This window comes from Gymnodraco acuticeps, unplaced genomic scaffold (genome assembly GCF_902827175.1).
Source record: "Gymnodraco acuticeps unplaced genomic scaffold, fGymAcu1.1, whole genome shotgun sequence".
NCBI classification, from domain to species: Eukaryota; Metazoa; Chordata; class Actinopteri; order Perciformes; family Bathydraconidae; genus Gymnodraco; species Gymnodraco acuticeps.
The window spans coordinates 8,768,661-8,787,379 of NW_022991154.1; the positions used below are offsets into that span (position 1 = coordinate 8,768,661).

Below are 18,719 nucleotides of genomic sequence, written 5' to 3' on the forward strand. Positions count from 1 at the left end.
CTGCCTGCCTGCCTGCCTGCCTGCCTGCCTGCCTGCCTGCCTGCCTGCCTGCCTGCCTGCCTGCCTGCCTGCCCGCCTGCCTGCCTGTCTGTCTGCCTGTCTGCCTGCCTGTCTGTCTGTCTGCCTGCCTGTCTCTCTGTCTGTCTGTCTGTATGTATGTCTGTCTGTCTGTCTGCCTGTCTGTCTGTCTGTCTGTCTGTCTGTCTGTCTGCCTGTCTGTCTGTCTGTATGTATGTCTGTCTGTCTGTCTGTCTGCCTGTCTGTCTGTCTGTCTGTCTGTCTGTCTGTCTGTCTGTCTGTCTGTCTGTCTGTCTGTCTGTCTGTCTGCCTGTCTGTCTGTCTGCCTGTCTGTCTGTCTGTCTGTCTGCCTGTCTGTCTGTCTGTCTGTCTGTCTGCCTGTCTGTAACAGCCCAATAAATATTCTCATCTCAGATATTATGCTCCATCACTGCAAACAATCATGAGTCTTACAGTACGTCGACACAGCAGCTTTTAACAAATCTTCCAACGCTTCCAACGCTTCTCTGCCCATTGACTTTGAATGGGGATGACGTCACTTTGCCTCGCTTTTCGCCGAACTGCATTGTGGGGGAGCGAAGCGAAGATTTCCAGGATTTCCAGGATTTTCAGGATTCAAAAGTTGAGCAATGTTCAACTTTTGAAGCTGAGCTGGAAGCGTCAGCCAATCAAATCCCATTTATGCAAATCTGACAGTAGAAGCGCTAGCCAATCAAACCGCGTGTAAGCAGGGAGAACCAGACCGCAGTTCATTTCCTCATATTCCAAACGAGAAATTACGGTAGCAAATCACCCGGTTCTTTACGACCAGAACTATTAACGGGATACAAACCGGAGGAACCAGGCATGCAGGGAGGTGGCAGAGACAGTGGGTGAAACTGGTAGGTTTTCGCCTGTTTGGGGAGTTTATATATATATATATATATATTGCTCGCATAAAATCCCCGGGGCTTTTTGCTTTGTATGTCGGGGGCGGGAGATTCATGTGATTGGTTGTTGGTCGCGTTGCTCGCAAAAAATCCCCAAGCTTTCAGACACGCCCAGCTCCAAGATTTTCAAGATTTTTGAAAAGCTGCTGTGTGGACGTACCGAGATGGATCGCGCGTCTAAACCTTTTATTATTTGTTAACCCTTTGATACACAACATGGGTCAAAAGTCACCCGAGTGAGTTTTAATTTTAAATATCTTTGCAAGAAATTACTTTAACAATTCAAAATGCCAGGTATTCCTCAATTAACTTGTTTATGATCAACACAAAGTCTTACTTTCATTTTTCATTTCTTAATTTTTGAATACATTTTTTTTTTGTATCACTACCCTTCTAAGGGACAATATATGGGCTCAGAACAGTCTCATAATACACACATGCACACAGAAGGATTCACACTTGTATTTCATGATCCGCAAAAGGATTCAAACTTGTATTTCCGGATCCACACTTGTGTTTTTCAATGCATACACAAATGTGTTCCGTTTCATATACATGTAAATAAAATCCAAACACAGAAAAAAGTTTTACATGTGTATTTTTGATCCACACATATTAGTTTTCCGTTTAAAACCGCTGCACCTTCAAACACAAACAGCTTTCTGTGCACGGATCGCTGTGCATTCGTGTGTGGGTTTTTTGAGACTCCCCTGACGCTCACCCGATTCGTACTTGTAATTTCTCTCATCTATAGCCAATCAGATGTCTCCTCCAGTCTAAGCCAATCACATGAGCGCGCCCCCACGTGGGTAGGATTTCTTGCGTTCGTGACGTAGCGCTTCATTTACGCTTTTTGCGCAGTCCGGACTCCGGAGCTGACAGGTCAACTTCAACATGGCGTCTAGCACAAGTGTAAGTTATAAGTGTCTCGGCGTGAATGATTAAATATGTTTTAGGTATGAATTATTGTTATGTTAGTGATGTGTTAGCATGGAAGTAATATGGGTGGCATGTAATGCTAGCGTTTGCTGGCAAGTTAGCTATATTATGCTAATAGACTACCTAGGATTATAACCTTACATAGCTAACATTAGCCAAACATTTCTTTAACTTCTTTCATTCTGTTGCTTTGTTTTTTAGGAACAATTTAGACAGAATTAATCCAAAATTTGCTGCTCAAATTATTATTCAAAAATATATTCCATTGTGTTTAATGATGGGGTGGAATTGAACATTAAGAGATGATGTTAAATAGGATTAACCAGTGTTGGTAAACAAACGGTCGAACGTTGAGCACTGTTGGTCATATTTTATCTATCTTTTCTATTCTTTTCCCCCCAGGAATCAGTAAAGCGTGAAATCCTTCAGAGACTTCAAGATCGACTGACATACATCTTGGATAGGACACCTGTTGATCTCGAAGGGCTACAGTTTGCGTGCCGTCAGGCTTTTGTTATATTGAGTGCACTGGGTGACATTGTTGATTTAGGGAATCATATACAGTCTGCACTTGCAGACCTGAATAGCCTTATCCAACAAGAGAGAGATAATCAACAGATATTTGTGACCCTTGAGTTGCAAAAATGTTGTGGACGTGGGCGTCCACGATTGAATGTGTCAGTAGAGGCAATGACACATCTGGTTGAACTGGGACTGCCATCGAGTTGCATCGCCAGACTCCTGGGTGTGTCTAGAGCAATGCTATTTAGGCGGATGACCGAAAATGACATTTCTATATCTGCTTCATATAGTGGCTGCACTGATGACGAATTGGATTCATTGATCACCACAATAAAAAGTGCAATGCCAGATGCTGGCTACCGTGTAGTCCGAGGTGCTCTACTTGCGAAGGGACACAGAGTGCAATGGGAACGGGTGTATGCATCCATGCATCGTGTGGACAGTGTTGGTGTGCTCGCCAGGATGACCCGGATGGGATGTGTGGTGAGGAGAACATACACAGTTCCTTACCCTAAGTACATGGTGCACATTGACACCAACCACAAGCTCATCAGGTTTGTCTGCATGCTGTCTGTATGTAATCTGTTCATTTTATTATTTTGAATGTCTAGTTGTATATATCTTGTGTATGTAATCATATCATTGTCTATCATTGACAGGTACAACTTTGTTATCTTTGGGGGAATAGATGGCTATTCAAGGAAGGTAAGACTATTCTATTGTCAAGAACCAACAACTGCAAAATGTTGCCGAACATCATGTGATGGTTTTACTTTTCTAAGCTTCAGTTTATTTTCTGTACCAACAGGTGGTGATCTTTAGGTACACAATCTAACCTATAGTTAATTACATATCGCCTCTTACCAAACAGACGATATGGACTTCTAAAGTCACCTTATATTTTAAGTGATTCAGATCAAACAATATGCATTTACTTATTTACTTAATTTCAAAATAAATACTTTGAAGAACTTGTGAAATAATTAAAACACTTATACTAGTAACCGCACAATATATGTCAAGAAGCTTGCCTGAGCTATCATGATATTCTGTTATACATTGAATAATTCTGTTGTGCGTTGTTCTCTTAATGCTGCACATTGTCATTTGACAGATGCTTCAAGTTAAACTGATTCATCAAGGTACTAATATGTTGTTTTATGTGTACTTGTATGTGTAGATTATGTACTTGAAGTTAGCAGACAACAACCGGGCTGACACCCACTTGTGTTTCTTCAATGAAGCTGTGAACGAGCACGGGTTTCCTCTGAGGTATTCACATTATTTCATATGTAATCATTAGTGTAATCGCGGACCTTTCCATCAAATTTAGATGTTCCCCTCCAATGGCTGCATCAGTGACGACCACTTTACTTTTGATGGGACTCATTCATTGCAAATATTGTCGTGCTTTACTGTTAGTTCAAAGAGGCAATCTGAACATATAAGTTCAAACAATTGCCATTATAAACGGTACTTTTCTAGGTCACAAAAGTGCTGTCGGACACAGCCATATCAATTGTTAATTCTATGTGAGCCCCTCACATATGACAATATATAAGCAACATGTCAGATTTTTCTATCCCTCAGCTGAGATTCATGTACTGTACAGAAATATGAAAATATAATCTATTCACAAGCTGATGTGAACCATCCCTCATTCAGGTGTGGAAGATAACTCGAGGTTTAATAAAGTGAAAGAGAACTCTTAAGGGTTACAGTTAAGGACCTGTCCAGATATCTCAAATATGTATGTCCAGAGAGAGCCATTTGTGATCACATTATGGATGTAGATCATTATGGAATTGTACCCCTCGTTTTTTGGACCTTCAAATACGTAGATTTTAACTATGCATAATTATTTGATTTATTTTCCAGAGTGAGAGGAGATCATGGTGGAGAAAATGTGGGAGTAGCACAATTAATGTTCTCAGTTCGTGGAACTGACAGTAACAGCTTCATTGCAGGGAAAAGCGTACACAATCAACGGTGAGTTAAACCTAATTTTGTAAGCTTATGAGCATATTTCTTCTTCTTAATATTCCCTTTAACAAACCTTCATAAGCACATGTTGAGACCATTCCTTCACAAAGAAGAAAATGACAATTTTCACAGAAATTTACCAGCCACGCAAACATTTGAAAACTCACTTAATGTTATGTTTGTACTCTCCTGTCAAGTCAGTTGATTTTTTTTAAATAAATGCAATTTTCAGTTAGAGACATTGCCATTGACTCAATGACTAGGAAACTTTAAATTGTTCATAGTGAACAGTTTGAATTTTCTTTTAAGTTTAACATTTTTTTTGTGTTTTCTTCTCACAGAATTGAACGCCTCTGGCGTGATGTGTTCATGAGTGTTACGGGTATCTTTTACAACACCCTGCACTCTCTTGAGGAACAACACCTGCTTGACATCAGTAACGTCCTGCACATCTTCTGCTGCCACTACGTTTTCTTGCCACGCATCCAAGCCAACCTGGATGTGTTCAGTGAGGCCTGGGCCAACCATCCCATCAGGACAGAGCAAAATCTGACACCCAATCAGTTGTGGCAGGTGGGCCAGCACCTGAATCCTGTTGCAGATCCTGAGCCTGAGGTAAATTATGAATTTTCAAAACCATCACTATCTCTTGTTTATTATCAATCAATAAAAACCCAAACAGTATAATAAGTTATCTGATTCATAAACTAACTCCCGTTCTTGGATTAAAAGAACCTCTGCTGGGAGCAAGCAAGAACACTTTTCTATAATATTACACTATTACCTTAACATTATTCCACAATCACTCCATTTTTTATTATTATAGAACAATTGCATACCCTCTTTATTTCGCCTGATCACATATTTTGTAATAAGAAGCAGTAATGGCACAGTGCTTGCTTTAATATTTGTACACTCACTTTGTCTTTTTTAGGGTTCACTCATACCAGAGATTCAATGGGAAGAGAGTGGATACACAAATGAGCATCATACCGGGGTCAATGTCCCTACGCTGAACTTCCCTCTCTCAGACCTTGAAATGATGCAACTGCAAGACAACATTGATCCATTGGAAGAATCTGAATGTTTCGGAGTGGACATATATCTCAATACTGTCCAATACATTGAGAATTTAATTGAGCACCGATAGTTGTTACATTTAACAACTATAGTATGATTTGTGTCATGATTTCAGTTATTTGGCAATGATGGAAAGTTAATCATTTTATATTTACATAGCTTATGCTTGATTAAGTTAATCTCAATTGCATGATTAGACATTTTTCTTTTGACTTATAAATTAATGGAAGTGTTTTTAGAGATGCATTTTCAGTCAGGATCAAAAACCGTTTCAGAGCAACAGAATTACATTCATTTTACACTCTGTACAAAATAAAAACATTGTAAAATAACTATTCGGAGTGTAATGCTTTACTGTTCAAGGGATTGGGCATTGTTACGGCCCGTCCACACAGCGGTGTGCGTTGAAGCTTTCAACGCTTCTGCCCATTCACTTTGAATGGGGTGACGTCACTTTTAGCCGAACTGCATTTTGGAAAGCGACGTGGAGCGTTGCTGGCGTTGCTCGCTTCAAAAGTTGAGCAATGTTCAACTTTTGGCGACTCGGCAGAAGCGTCAGCCAATGAAATCCCATTTATGCAAATCTGCCATTACAAGCGCTAGCCAATCAAACCGTGTGTATGCTGGGAGAGACTACGCAGGTCATTTCCTCATATTCAAAAAAATGGAGGGAAAATTCATTATTTTATATCCAGTTTACTTAGTTTTAACATTGCTATTGCTTTGTATGTCGGGGGCGGGAGATTCATGTGATTGGTTGTTGGTCGCAAAAAATCCCCAAGCTTCAGACACGCCCAACTCCAAGCGTCAACGCACGCTGCTGTGTGGACGCTCCGTTAAAGTGTAACAATGATAATGGACAAACAGTCTTTTTCCAAATATCCTTTATTTATAAAACACGGTAGGTGTACCAACTGTAACCCTGTATCTCACAGTGTATTGAATAGAGAGGCAAATCCTTCTCCAGAAAAATACAAAACAAACTGAGAGTCAGTGTGTAGCTACACAAGCCCAAAGCCTGAACTGATGGAACTGAGGGCCATCATCAAGTCCTGGTGGAACTTCTCATAAGTTTGGTAGTGGCTTGGGAGCTTCAATTTTAGGAAGCAGGTGAGAGCCACTGGGTATTTTGAAGTAACAACCTCAACTTCAAGGTTTGTTGTGAGCAGCTCCCACCCGACCCAGAACTTCAAGAGGTCACGCAGCACCTTCGGAGATGCTATGGGAGAGAATTTGTTATGTATGCGATACCTCAAATTGCATTATATCAAAACTTAAATTTGAGCAGTAAAACTTGCAGGAATATCAACGGTTAACCCATGCATAGATTTGTATTTGTACACCGATGTGTGTATATTATTTTTCATCAGAACTGCCATCTCTTCAGCTGCACTACAGCTTTAGCAGTCATTAATTAGTGTTACCTTCCTCTATGAATTGCCTCAAAAATCCAGTGACGAGACCGACTTTCTCCAATGGAACGGCGTCGTCCTCGTCCTCATCGCTGTCACTTTTGGGCTGTGGCCAGTGGATGTTCTGGATCACAGTCTATAGGGGATCAAATACAAACGTGTTCTTTGCTAAGATTGAAGCTCATGTTATATGCTACAGAATTATCTTAACATTGTAAAGCATTGATTTAAGATCTACACACCAGTTTAAGAGCCCCACAAATGAAATTGCATGATAGTGTTTGCAAACAAATCCCATGAATAACATAAATCCAATAAAGAAAATGGTACTTACCTGTGAGTTCAGCTCATCATTTTTCTCTCTTGGAAATAATATGGGGTGGACATCTGGCCTATTTGAAACAAGCGGCCAGATTCCCGTTTCTTTAAGGCCTTTGCGAATCTGCTTGATAGGCTGCCTAACACGGTGAAGTACCTACAAGTAAAAGGAACAATCAAACTGAGGCACTAATGGAAAAACACCACAGTAGCAGATACAGGAGGACTTACAAAGCAAACCTACTAATTACCTAAACATTGTATTGTATTGTTTAAATAAAAATGGTACAATATAAAATGATTACTGCATGGGAAAGAAGTTCCTGGAACAGCCAGTCATGATTGGTGGAGGTTGGAACAGGGAGGTCCCAGGACAGGCAAAGATCAGTCACACTGGTGGTTTCTTGAGCAGTAAGTTGTGTATTCTTGAGCTAAAACAGGAGAAAAGAGGACATCTTTTAAATGCATGCAAAAGTGGACAAAAAGCCTAAATCTGGAAAAATCAAAATGGGACACAAAAAAGCATTGGAAATCATTTCTAGCTAAACAGCCCAGCCTTGACGCATGAATGGAATCTTTTTCATAATGCACAAGATGACAAGTGTATGTTAGCATTGTGGTGCAGTGGTGTATGACATGTCACTTTTTAACTAGGACACTCACAAAACCAATTGTTTCACGGTGGTCAAGATCAGGACAGTCCAGCAGGGTAAGCGCTGATGCTGCAGTATCCGTGCTCCCACCAGTCAACAGAGTCACTACAGGCACACTTAGTCCTGAGAAACCAAAACCACCATGCAGGAAGGAATGGCCTATCATCCGACCTGCCATCTCAAACAGGTTGCTTTCCCGAAGCACAGCAGCTGCGGAGGGAACCCGATGTTCCATTTCGCCTTCAAAAAGGCTTGTAAGAGCTGCACAGCCTTAAGAGAAAAGGAGAAATAGTTTAGACACCATGTATTGCTATAACGTAATTTTTAGGTCAAGCTATATTGAGTGTTGGTTCAACTGTGAATATGCATGTTGTAATCTTTGTTGGTTTATTAAGATTTAGCTGCAAGTGGTTATTTCAATTGAAAGACAAATGGGGACATCCCACCTAAATGTATACTGAAGCCGGTCTTCAGTTTCTGCATGGCCATTGACAAAACGTGTCGGTTGACACCTTGGCCGACTGCTGCATCCCCTTGAAAAGACGACCTCATTTAGAAAAGTACAACCAACAAGATGATATTCAACATACACTTACCAAGAGACAACATGAATCATCCTTCAAGCTTTCAATACAATAAATGTAACTAGTTCTTTCTTCCCTGGTCTAAGGGACATGAACTTAATCCTCAACATGCAAGTAAAAACAAACAAAAAGGCAAAATTCGACCCAGATGACAACCTATAATGAAACATGAGAAGTTACACTATTTATTAATACCTCTCAGCCTGCACTTCAATGGAGCTGCCCAGTTAACATTGTTCATTTTAAAGAATGAAATCAATGAACTGTCTGTTTCTTCTTCTGCGTCAAACAAGTCGATTGACAGAAAGAGGCATGGACATTCATAGTTACGTTCCAGCAGTTCCTCTCTGAACAACTGACATGCCTTCCGGGGGTCCACTTCATTGGCCCATGCTGAAATGTAATTTGAAGGGAAAAAAAGTGGTTGGTACAATAAACTTCATAATATGTCAGCTTCAATTGTAAAATAGTACTTCATTTATTGTCTCATTTAGTAAGCCCTGTATTTTAAAGCAATATATTAAAAGGTAGTAACTTGAAATCAATTATCCTTTCCATATTACTGGATCAAACATGTAACAACATTCATTTTGGTGATCATTGCTATTTAAGTGTTTGTGAGTAGTCACTGTTTCAAACTACACCACAGCAGTAATTGTTCTGAATAAATAACCTGCTGAAACTGTTGCTGGCAATCGTTGAACTGAAGGTCCTGGCATTTCCTCTGTCCTTGTCATACTGGCTGCATCGCTATGATGAGCAGGGTCCATTCTTGGAAAAGACAAAACAAAAAACATACTCACAGGAATGGAAAATAGAGACTAGTGAGCGCCCTTCTTTTTTTACATATTTCTTCTTGCATATCAAACAAAGTAATTTAAATCAGATCCCTAATAAGTATTTCGGCTCTGTTAAGATTTCTACATTTCCTAAAAATGCATCACATGCTCTGATGCAGCTGCTATAGCTGTAACATTACAGCATTTTAAAACACAAAAAAGGAACAAGCACATTCACCAAACGATATCGTTATTAGGTTTGACACTTTGTATATGTTGTTCACCTCTCTCAAAACATGTCTATCTTCCATCTTTTGCTTGAACAAGTCAAAACGTCTTACCCTTCACCACATGTGCTTGCATGAAATGAGAGGACATCAATTGGGTAAGATTCAAGACATATAGGGCAAACCTGTAAAAAACATAAACAAATGTCAATACCTTTAAAACATATCACATTATTATAAGAGGTTTTATGTTTAATAATTCTCTCTCAGATAAGTGATACAGGAAACATAATTCTATGATAAAAAATGAGTACATAGACAGTGTGCAAAAAGTCTGTTTGGTGAAATGTGTTATACCCTACCTATATACACACCTGCAATCATGCTGTCATTATTTACTGAAAACAATAAGGCTTTTATACTAAATTGCAAAGTAACTTTAACAGGATCAGCATCAACTACCTCTGACAATTCTCCCATCCCTGTGTTAGGTGGATTTGGCTGCTCAATCACTTCATCAAGAGAAGTCCCAGATTCACTCTCCTAAAAAACAAAAAAGGTACAGAGAATTGGTTCTATAGACTTTGAAACAGTCATTTGAGCAAACTAAAACATTACATATTTATTTGAGAAATGAGAGAAACGTTTTAATAACAGCTTACAGTCAATATGTCATTACATTCCTCCACATGTAAAGGCAACAGCTGCAAAGGCATTTGACTGCCACATGTTATGCAGGTTGACTGTGGCATCTTTGCAAACTCTGCCGAGTCATAGGGTAGTGGTTCGGTAGAAAGTTGCTCCTGTAGTGGAATTACAAACACAATGTTTTTTCCGTTGTTGGACGCTGTTTTGAGGAGCCTTGTGGAGTACCCCTCGGAGTCAGTAGGAATTATGGACAGCTTTCGACGTCCACTACCACCTATTTTAAAATCAAAATAGGAACAACACAAGTGTGCTTTAAAACCACCTGACAGTACATACATTAATATTAGGGATATACGTTACACTTTGTCAGACAAACTTTAGTACTGTTTTATATAACTTGAAGAAGTGATATGAATGGTAATTCAAAGTAGGGCAACAGAAAACACATGTGGGGCTTCTGAGTGTGAAAAACACAACACAGCATTTTCACCAATGGAGATGAGAACAATATTACCTGCTGACTTGAAAAACATCCAGCCTCCTTTTAATGTTTTCAGTTTTGGAAATTCTTCCTCAACCGAAGCCATAGTCTTTAAAACAAAGTGAAATAACATACAATATTCAGCAAGTGATTCACATTTTAAATCATTGAGAAATCTTTAATACTGTCTGTTTATATGATTACCTCACTGTGCAATAAGTTGTCCGGTAGATTTAGCATCCTCTTTCCAAGGCCAGCATAGGCAAGTGGTAGCTCTTCCGAGCCCTTAGGTGTAAACTGACTGGGTCCCGAAAGGACATATATGTGAAAGTCCGTCCGTTTGACGATGCAAGGAGCCGGGGTGGGAAATCGTCTTTTGCCTCTTGGCTGATCAGTACTGAACATACTTGGGAATTGCCTGATGTGGGAATGACAAAAGGATCTGTGAGACTAGACATTGTTATATCATTTGCAAATCATTGGCTTGCGTTGATGGTTTTGTTAACATAGGTTGAACAAATTGTATGAATAAAAAGCGAAATCATAGTTAATATTCTGTCGATACAAAAACAATCTTGACACTTAGCTTTATCTTACCAAAATATTTGTTTTGAAAACATTAATATATTGTGTTTGGGACGTTTCAAGGCAAGGGGTTGTTAAAGGTTTTAAAAGCAGTAATGGAGGATACATACTATGGACAAATGTTTTAAAACATTAACTCAACATTACATTAGAGTAATGCGAGGGGTGAGATCAAATATCAGATGTTTACACATCTACGGGATTAAGCCACAGTTTGATCTTGAACTGTCAAATGTAAAAAAAAGTCTATTAAATCACCTTCTCATCGCCTGCCTCACCCTGACATCATTGTGGGATTGGACGCTGTCTACCGCCCTGACTGCTACGCTGACCGGTGCACTCTCTGCTATGCTCACTTCTGGTGGAGTTGGAGTCGCAGACAACTCCCTGGCTATTAATTGAACTAAAGCCCGTGCTGCTACCTCGACCCGAGGCGTTACACCCTGTCGAACAGTCAATTAATTTTCTCTCACATTCACTTCACTGCAACATTTTACTTGGTAGCAGAAGCACATAATAAGAATGGGGGATCGTTAGACCGTTAGACAGACAACGCTAGTTAATGTTAGCTTATGGAGCTCAGCTACTACAACACAGCTAACCAAAACAGTTCTATATAATTCTCGAATTAAACAACTAACAACTAAGCAAAACCAATCCTTCATAATTTAGGAGTATTTCATAATTTAAACATAATTTACACTTGGAGCGGGAGGCGCGCGACCACCAGACGCCATTTTAAAGATGACCTCTGACCTATGCCTCTGACCTGTCAGCTCCGGAGTCCGGACTGCGCAAAATGCGTAAATGAAGTGCTACGTCACGAACGCAAGAAATCCTACCCACGTGGGGGCGCGCTCATGTGATTGGCTTAGACTGGAGGAGACATCTGATTGGCTATAGATGAGAGAAATTACAAGTACGAATCGGGTGAGCGTCAGGGGAGTCTCAAAAAACCCACACACGAATGCACAGCGATCCGTGCACAGAAAGCTGTTTGTGTTTGAAGGTGCAGCGGTTTTAAACGGAAAACTAATATGTGTAGATCAAAAATACACATGTAAAACTTTTTTCTGTGTTTGGATTTTATTTACATGTATATGAAACGGAACACATTTGTGTATGCATTGAAAAACACAAGTGTGGATCCGGAAATACAAGTTTGAATCCTTTTGCGGATCATGAAATACAAGTGTGAATCCTTCTGTGTGCATGTGTGTAAATGAGACTGTTCTGAGCCCATAACAACATGGGTCAACAATGACTCGTATTGACCTACAATGTTATTTTGTACATGGCTGAGTGTTTCTTAGCTATATTTTTGGAAATCAACTTATTTAATCATTTAATATTCCAAGTATTCATTTAATATCTTGTTTTTGATCACCACATATCATTATTTTTATTCTCCCTTTCTTAATTCTTAATTTAGGAACTAAAACAGTTTTTGTATTTCTACATCAAGTGTGATAAAAATGAAAAAAAGATACTATAATAATAATTTCTTTATAAATAATAATTTTAGCAGTGATTGGACCAAACATGTATTCACTAAGGAATTTGATAGGAAGCTTTTATTTGTAAACAATTGCTGAACATGTTAACCGTGGACAACTTTTCACATGCCAAACTTGTCACAACTCAACAGGCTGCTTTTGCACGACTGATTCATGTAAGTCTTATTTTACACTTCTTTTACCTAAGGAGATATTTTATATCTTGTGAAAGATAACCCATAGTACATAATATTTGAACATTACCTTGTCATCCATTACTAGTGAGGAAGAGAGTTCATGTCTATGTGAAATTACACAGGAGGAACTGGCCAAATGCTGCTAGTGTACGATATTATATATCGCAACATCACAATGGAAAACTTCTTCACCAGTATCCCTCTGGCTGAAAAGCTCCTTGAGAAGAACCTGATCATTGTGGGGACTCTTCGCCAGAACAAGCCGGACATACCGCCTGTCATGAAGCCATCCAAATTGAGGGAGAATCATAGCTCAGAATCTGGATTCAGTGGCAACATGACCATGGTGAGCTATGTGCCGAAAAAGGGGAAAGCTATTGTCCTCCTGAGCACCATGCATGATGACAGATCAGTGGATGACAACAGTGTAAACAAGGAACTAGAAGTAACCCAGTACTATAACAAAACTAAATCAGGAGTGGACACAATGCCAGATGGTTCGCACCTACACATGCAAGCGGAGAACACAGAGGAGGCCCATGGTGCTCTGGCACAATGTGGCCACCCCCAATGCCTACTCAGTCTTTACTGCACAACACCCTGATTACATGTGATGTGACCAATGCACAGCGGCTTTTCAGCAAGGAGCTGGGCAAAGAGCTTGTCATGCCACATACACTATATAGATCAACATAATGGGACACTCATCTTAATCATTGAATTCAGGTGTTTAGGAACCAAAGCAACTCAGCCACTAAGTGGAAGACCACGTAGAGTTACACAGCGGGGTCGCCGAGTGCTGAGGCGCATAGTGCGTACAAGTGGCCAAAGCTCTGCTGTCTCAATAACTGCAGAGTTCAAAAACCAGCTCTGGCATTAATATCAGCACCAAAACTGTGGGAGCTTCGTGGGTTTTCATGGCCAAGCAGCTGCATCAAGCCTTACATCACCAAGCACAATGCCAAGTGTCGAATGGAGTCGTGTAAAGCACCACTGGACTCTGGAGCAGTGGAAACGTGTTATGTGGAGCGACCAATCACGCTTCTCTATCTGACAGTCTGGTGGACGAGTCTGGGTTTGGCGAATGCCAGCAGAACGTTACCTGCCTGACTGCATTGTGCCAACTGTAAAGTTAGGTGGAGGAGGGATAATGCTATGGGTTGTTTTTTCTGGGGTTGGCCTAGGCCCCTTAGTTCCAGTGAAGAGGATTCTTAATGATTCATCTTACCAAATCATTTTGGACAATTCTATGCTTCGAACGTTGTGGAAAGGGTTTGGGGAAGGCCCTTTTCTGTTCCAGCATGACTGTGCCCCACAAAGCAAGGTCCATAAAGGCATGGTTGAGTGAGTTTGGTGTGGAAGAACTTGACCTCAACCCATTGAACACCTTTGGATGAACTAGAACGGAGAGCCACACCCTCTCTTCCAACATCAGTGTCTGACCTCACTAATGCTCTTCTGGATGAATGGGCAAAGATTCACAGACACACTCCAACATCTTGTAGAAAGCCTTCCCAGAAGAGTGGAAGCTGTTAAAGCTGCAAAGGGGGGACCAACTTCATATTAATGCCTGAGAATTTGGAATGGGATGTCATAAAAGCTCCTGTAGGTGTAATATGTAGGTGGCCCAATACTTGTGTCCATATAGTGTATGAGGAGGCACATGGATGGCACGCCCCACCTCCAAAAGCACATTACAGGGGCAATGGAAAGATGTGGGCTAAAAATACCAAATGCACACATCCCCCAGCCACATGTCGTCCAAATCACTGCTAAAATAATTATTTATAACATAATTATTATTATTATAGTTGTTAGGATGTGACATACAGGACAAACCTTGACGTCTGTTTACCTCCTTTAAGGACACAGGCTGCTTAAGCCAATAATGTTATTGTTCCCATTCTGTGACCGGTCAATACTGGGTCACAGATGGTCTGTATTGTGGGTACACTGGGACACTTCCTTCTGTGGTGTCTGAGGACTCCAGGGCATGACATATGCAAGGCCATAAGTGGCGGAAGCTGGTAACTTAGTGTGCCCAAACTATCTAAAGCTATCTTATCAAAACATGTTGATGACTCTCTGTGGAACCAGTTAAATGGGCTAGCAAGAGACAGGCTCTCCAGAATTGACGTGGCAACCCACCCGTGCAGTCTCACCGTGACTGCCGTGACTTGTGATGTGAATACTCTGGCCAGGAACTCCAAATAAATCACAGTGGTTTGACATCAAAGCTCCGACTCTTCCCGTGTCTCCTTCCTGAGTCGGTGACTCCACTGCACATGCTACACAGAAGTTTCCTCTACAATAGTTGCATACATGGGTCATTTTTGACCCATATAAAAACTGTTTTAGTTCCTAAATTAAGAAAGATAGAATGACAATAATGATGTGTGGTGATCAAAAACAAGATATTCAAGGTTCAAGGTTCTTTATTGTCAAACTACCATAGCTACAGAGTAATTATGTCGTTGAAAATCTTATGTCACAGGCTTCTCCAACAGTGCAACACAATAATACAGATACACATATTAAATAAATACTTGTAATATTAATTGATTAAATAAATTGATTAAAACAAATATAGCTAAGAAACACTCAGCCATGCATGAAATAACATTGTAAGTCAATACGGGTCATTTTTGACCCATGTTGTCCTAAGAAGGGGTTTGCATAGCTTGTGTATTAAAGGGTTAACAATTATCCCAAACATTCACGTCAATAACAACTGGCTAGTGGGATTTTGAAATAATTCAATGGTAGTATAGGTGAAACATCTGTAGCATCTTATTAGCTCGCAGTCTGTCCTCATTTCGTTGACCAAACATGTCTCCTCTATTGGAAAGGCCGACACCTGGAGCTCAAAGACGAAGAAGCACTGCACAAGGATCCAGAATCCCCAGGTGGTCAGGGTAGGCAAGCCTGCATCTAATGCTGAGGGGCTTGACCTGAGGGCACGAGAACGGTGCAGAAACCTGGAGGTCTTACTGGAGGAAACCCATGCCCCTCCTGTAGCATCCACCATCTCCTCCGGACCGCCCAATATGAAGGTAAATTGTTTGTTTGGCACTGCAGGGTAATGGCCTTTGCTATCAGCTCCTCCCAGAGTGATCAGTCGGATGTGTTCATGATGGCCATATTGATCTCTAGAGTTTACTACTGGCAGATTAGAACCACAACAATGAGATGGGCCTCAGGTCCGAAACACAGGCTGGGTGTGGCAGTTGGGTGTGGTTAGGGCCTGGCTGCTGGTGGAAAGATGGAAGTGTCTCTGCCAGAAACCAGACTTCAGAACGGAATCAGGAAGTGAGTCAAAAGCATGCTGTTAGCCTGGTTCTGGTCTCTTAGGAGGCTACATATTGAGAAGGGTAGGTTTGTGTTTTAAAATTAAACCTAGTTTGTTTTGCAAAGTTCTCTTCACTTTTATCACTTTTGAACATCTGATTTTGAGCAACAACAATGAAACAACAGTTAGTTGGTGAAACAGAGGAAATGTATCACATTCTGGAAGTTAAACATTATACGTTTCAAGAAAGTCAGTAGTAACAGTACAAAGCTTAACAATATTGGTTCTACCCCTTTCAGTATTTGAAAAATATCAATCCCTTTTTCTTCAAAAGCACATAGTATATATTGATCTTTTTATTTTTGGGTGCATTAGATTTATGCCCCCAGCAATGTCAAAATGAGGTGTTTAGGGTGATATACAAAGTATATGACTTTAAAATTGGCTTTGAGTTCACATCCTGACTCCTGGTTATGGATAGAGAAGGATTGTGGTTTCATTCAGATTTTAATTTACGTGTTGTGTCCCTTCTGCAAGTCACTGTGAAGTCATAAACAAGTCTGTAGTCAATGATAGAACATTATTATATTCACAATATACATTTGAAGTAAAGATGTCAACACTTTTGCTGGTTGGCAGATAGTTTAACAACATTTCCTCATTATATTAATATAAATCTGAGACTGAGACATTTCAGCACCAGCAAAGACGTTTTTAAATACTGGTGATCCATTTAGTCATTAATACAGTGAAAAAGAAAATTGAGAAAAAATTGAGTGCAGTACAGTTGAATGAAATTAAACTGTTTAATTCCCTCTCTCCAATATTTTAATAATAAGCGATTAGGATGTATATTTGAATTATGGTTGAGGGAGTTAGGAACCTTGATCAACACACACACACACACACACACACACACACACACACACACACACACACACACACACACACACACACACACACACACAATCAACTTATTTAGTCAGGCTGTTAGCGACATCTGCTGGTAAACACTAGCACATACAGCAATCTATCTCAGAACGATGTGACATTTCCTTTCTGATTTTTCATAAAGGTGACTATCAGGAAAAAAACAATATATATATATATATAACTCATTGGAACATCAACCCATTCATTCATGCGAGATAAACAGCACAGTGGTGGCCTTTCACTTTGTTTAAGTTATTATCTTGCTCATTGATTAACAGTTAATTTCAACTGTCTAGACACAAGTAGATTCTGGATTCATTTGCGGGTAAACTTTTGTTTCATGTAAGCAACCACCAACCATACCATGTTAAACTCTATAAGAAATTAACCATATATTAAATTACCAGGTACATGTATTTATTATCCAAACCGCAGAATTCACATATACATGTGGCGTCCATACATACATTGACATCACATACATTAAAATATATGGCTGTTTTGATATATGTCCAATATACAGTATCTGTAAAATATAAATAATATAACAATAGTGTTTTTATAACATTAAAGTACAATAATGTTTATATGGCAATACATTTCCTTGAGTTAATTTTTTTTTAAATGCATTATGTACGATTTCTTATGCAGTTCAAGTATAAACATAATGAGAAGTAATAAATACATATAGAAATAGGGTTTCTGTAGCTGAAAGTAGGCTGAATGGCATTCACACTAATTATACATATTTATGAATTGACCAAAACATAAATAGAAAAATATTTATGTTTTAAAATCTAATATCATGTTTTTTTTAATATATATTTTTTCATTAATTTACAAAGATATTAATTAAAACATTTTTTTTAATACAACTACATTTGTGTTAAGTACCTAATTTATTAAATGATTATATTAACAATACATTCCATCTTTGTCCTCCACAATGTATATATTCAAATATTTGTTTATCTTTATTGTTACTAATGATTTTAATAAAAAAATGTATCTCTTATATTTTTTCTTTATTTTATTGTTAATTTACTTCTTGCTTTTCTGAAGAAGAAATTGACCAAATGTATCATGGGAGTCTATTGGGAGCTTGGTGGACCTTTTGCCACTCAGATCACTATTTGGCCAAAATGGTTGGTCAGTTTGATAGAATGAAGGCATTTAGGCAAGCCAGACTCATTTAGCTACTGAAACCTTTTGAAATGATTTGAATAGAGTGTATATTTTGGGTGTGAGAGCAGTAAAGTAAAGACCCTCTACACTCTAAGTGATGATGTCACGATCTCTTAAACTGTGATAAGTCAAAAACTCTCCTCCGGACCGCCCAATATGTAAATATGTAAGGTAAATTGTTTGTTTGGCACTGCAAACTGATAGCAAATGGCCTTTGCTATCAGCTCCTCTCAGAGTGATCAGTCGGATGTGTTCATGATGGCCATATTGATCTCTAGAGTTTACTAGTAGTGGCAGATTAGAATCACAACAATGAGATGGGCCTCAGGTCCGAAACACAGGCTGGGTGTGGCAGTTGGGTGTGGTTAGGGCCTGGCTGCTGGTGGAAAGATTGAGTGTCTTCATTGGATGTTCTGATCATATCAGTCTTAAAATCTTCCATGAATAGGATCTGTATTTTC

At 39.5% G+C, this 18,719-nt stretch overlaps 3 protein-coding genes across 3 annotated transcripts; 1 reads left to right on the forward strand and 2 right to left on the reverse strand.

The window, feature by feature from the left end:
• The first annotated feature begins 1,817 nt into the window (after window positions 1-1,817).
• Window positions 1,818-5,804, forward strand: LOC117560619. Its single transcript, XM_034237550.1, has 7 exons — window positions 1,818-1,859; window positions 2,699-2,962; window positions 3,068-3,113; window positions 3,589-3,680; window positions 4,287-4,397; window positions 4,733-5,006; window positions 5,326-5,804. The coding sequence occupies exons 2-7, from the start codon at window positions 2,751-2,753 to the stop codon at window positions 5,539-5,541; spliced, it is 951 nt and encodes a 316-aa protein (XP_034093441.1). The 5' UTR covers window positions 1,818-1,859; window positions 2,699-2,750; the 3' UTR covers window positions 5,542-5,804.
• A 633-nt stretch (window positions 5,805-6,437) lies between these two features.
• Window positions 6,438-8,744, reverse strand: LOC117560480. Its single transcript, XM_034237329.1, has 7 exons — window positions 8,634-8,744; window positions 8,301-8,387; window positions 7,865-8,124; window positions 7,507-7,632; window positions 7,218-7,358; window positions 6,896-7,019; window positions 6,438-6,690 (listed from the first exon to the last, which is right to left on the reverse strand). Exons 1-7 carry the CDS (start codon window positions 8,677-8,679, stop codon window positions 6,473-6,475), a joined length of 1,002 nt encoding a protein of 333 aa, XP_034093220.1. The 5' UTR covers window positions 8,680-8,744; the 3' UTR covers window positions 6,438-6,472.
• Window positions 8,681-11,908, reverse strand: LOC117560621. Its single transcript, XM_034237551.1, has 10 exons — window positions 11,860-11,908; window positions 11,417-11,601; window positions 10,778-10,991; window positions 10,607-10,682; window positions 10,107-10,366; window positions 9,907-9,987; window positions 9,559-9,629; window positions 9,112-9,209; window positions 8,741-8,831; window positions 8,681-8,705 (listed from the first exon to the last, which is right to left on the reverse strand). Exons 1-10 carry the CDS (start codon window positions 11,893-11,895, stop codon window positions 8,681-8,683), a joined length of 1,137 nt encoding a protein of 378 aa, XP_034093442.1. The 5' UTR covers window positions 11,896-11,908.
• Between the last annotated feature and the right edge of the window lie 6,811 nt (window positions 11,909-18,719).

Bases quoted from the DNA above. Each gene is read 5' to 3' on its own strand.
- LOC117560619 (XM_034237550.1), top strand. From the start codon at position 2,751: ATGCCAGATGCTGGCTACCGTGTAGTCCGAGGTGCTCTACTTGCGAAG. The intron at 3,114-3,588 runs GTAAGACTATTC...TTGTATGTGTAG, and splicing joins TAGATGGCTATTCAAGGAAG to ATTATGTACTTGAAGTTAGC. The intron at 5,007-5,325 runs GTAAATTATGAA...TGTCTTTTTTAG, and splicing joins TTGCAGATCCTGAGCCTGAG to GGTTCACTCATACCAGAGAT.
- LOC117560480 (XM_034237329.1), bottom strand. From the start codon at position 8,679: ATGAACAATGTTAACTGGGCAGCTCCATTGAAGTGCAGGCTGAGAG. The intron at 7,633-7,864 runs GTGAGTGTCCTA...CTCCTGTTTTAG, and splicing joins ACCGTGAAACAATTGGTTTT to CTCAAGAATACACAACTTAC. The intron at 7,359-7,506 runs GTAATCATTTTA...TTTTACTTGTAG, and splicing joins AGGAACTTCTTTCCCATGCA to GTACTTCACCGTGTTAGGCA.
- LOC117560621 (XM_034237551.1), bottom strand. From the start codon at position 11,895: ATGGCGTCTGGTGGTCGCGCGCCTCCCGCTCCAAGT. The intron at 11,602-11,859 runs GTAAATTATGTT...ACTGTTCGACAG, and splicing joins GCGCGCCTCCCGCTCCAAGT to GGTGTAACGCCTCGGGTCGA. The intron at 10,367-10,606 runs GTAATATTGTTC...ATTTTAAAATAG, and splicing joins GATGTTTTTCAAGTCAGCAG to GTGGTAGTGGACGTCGAAAG.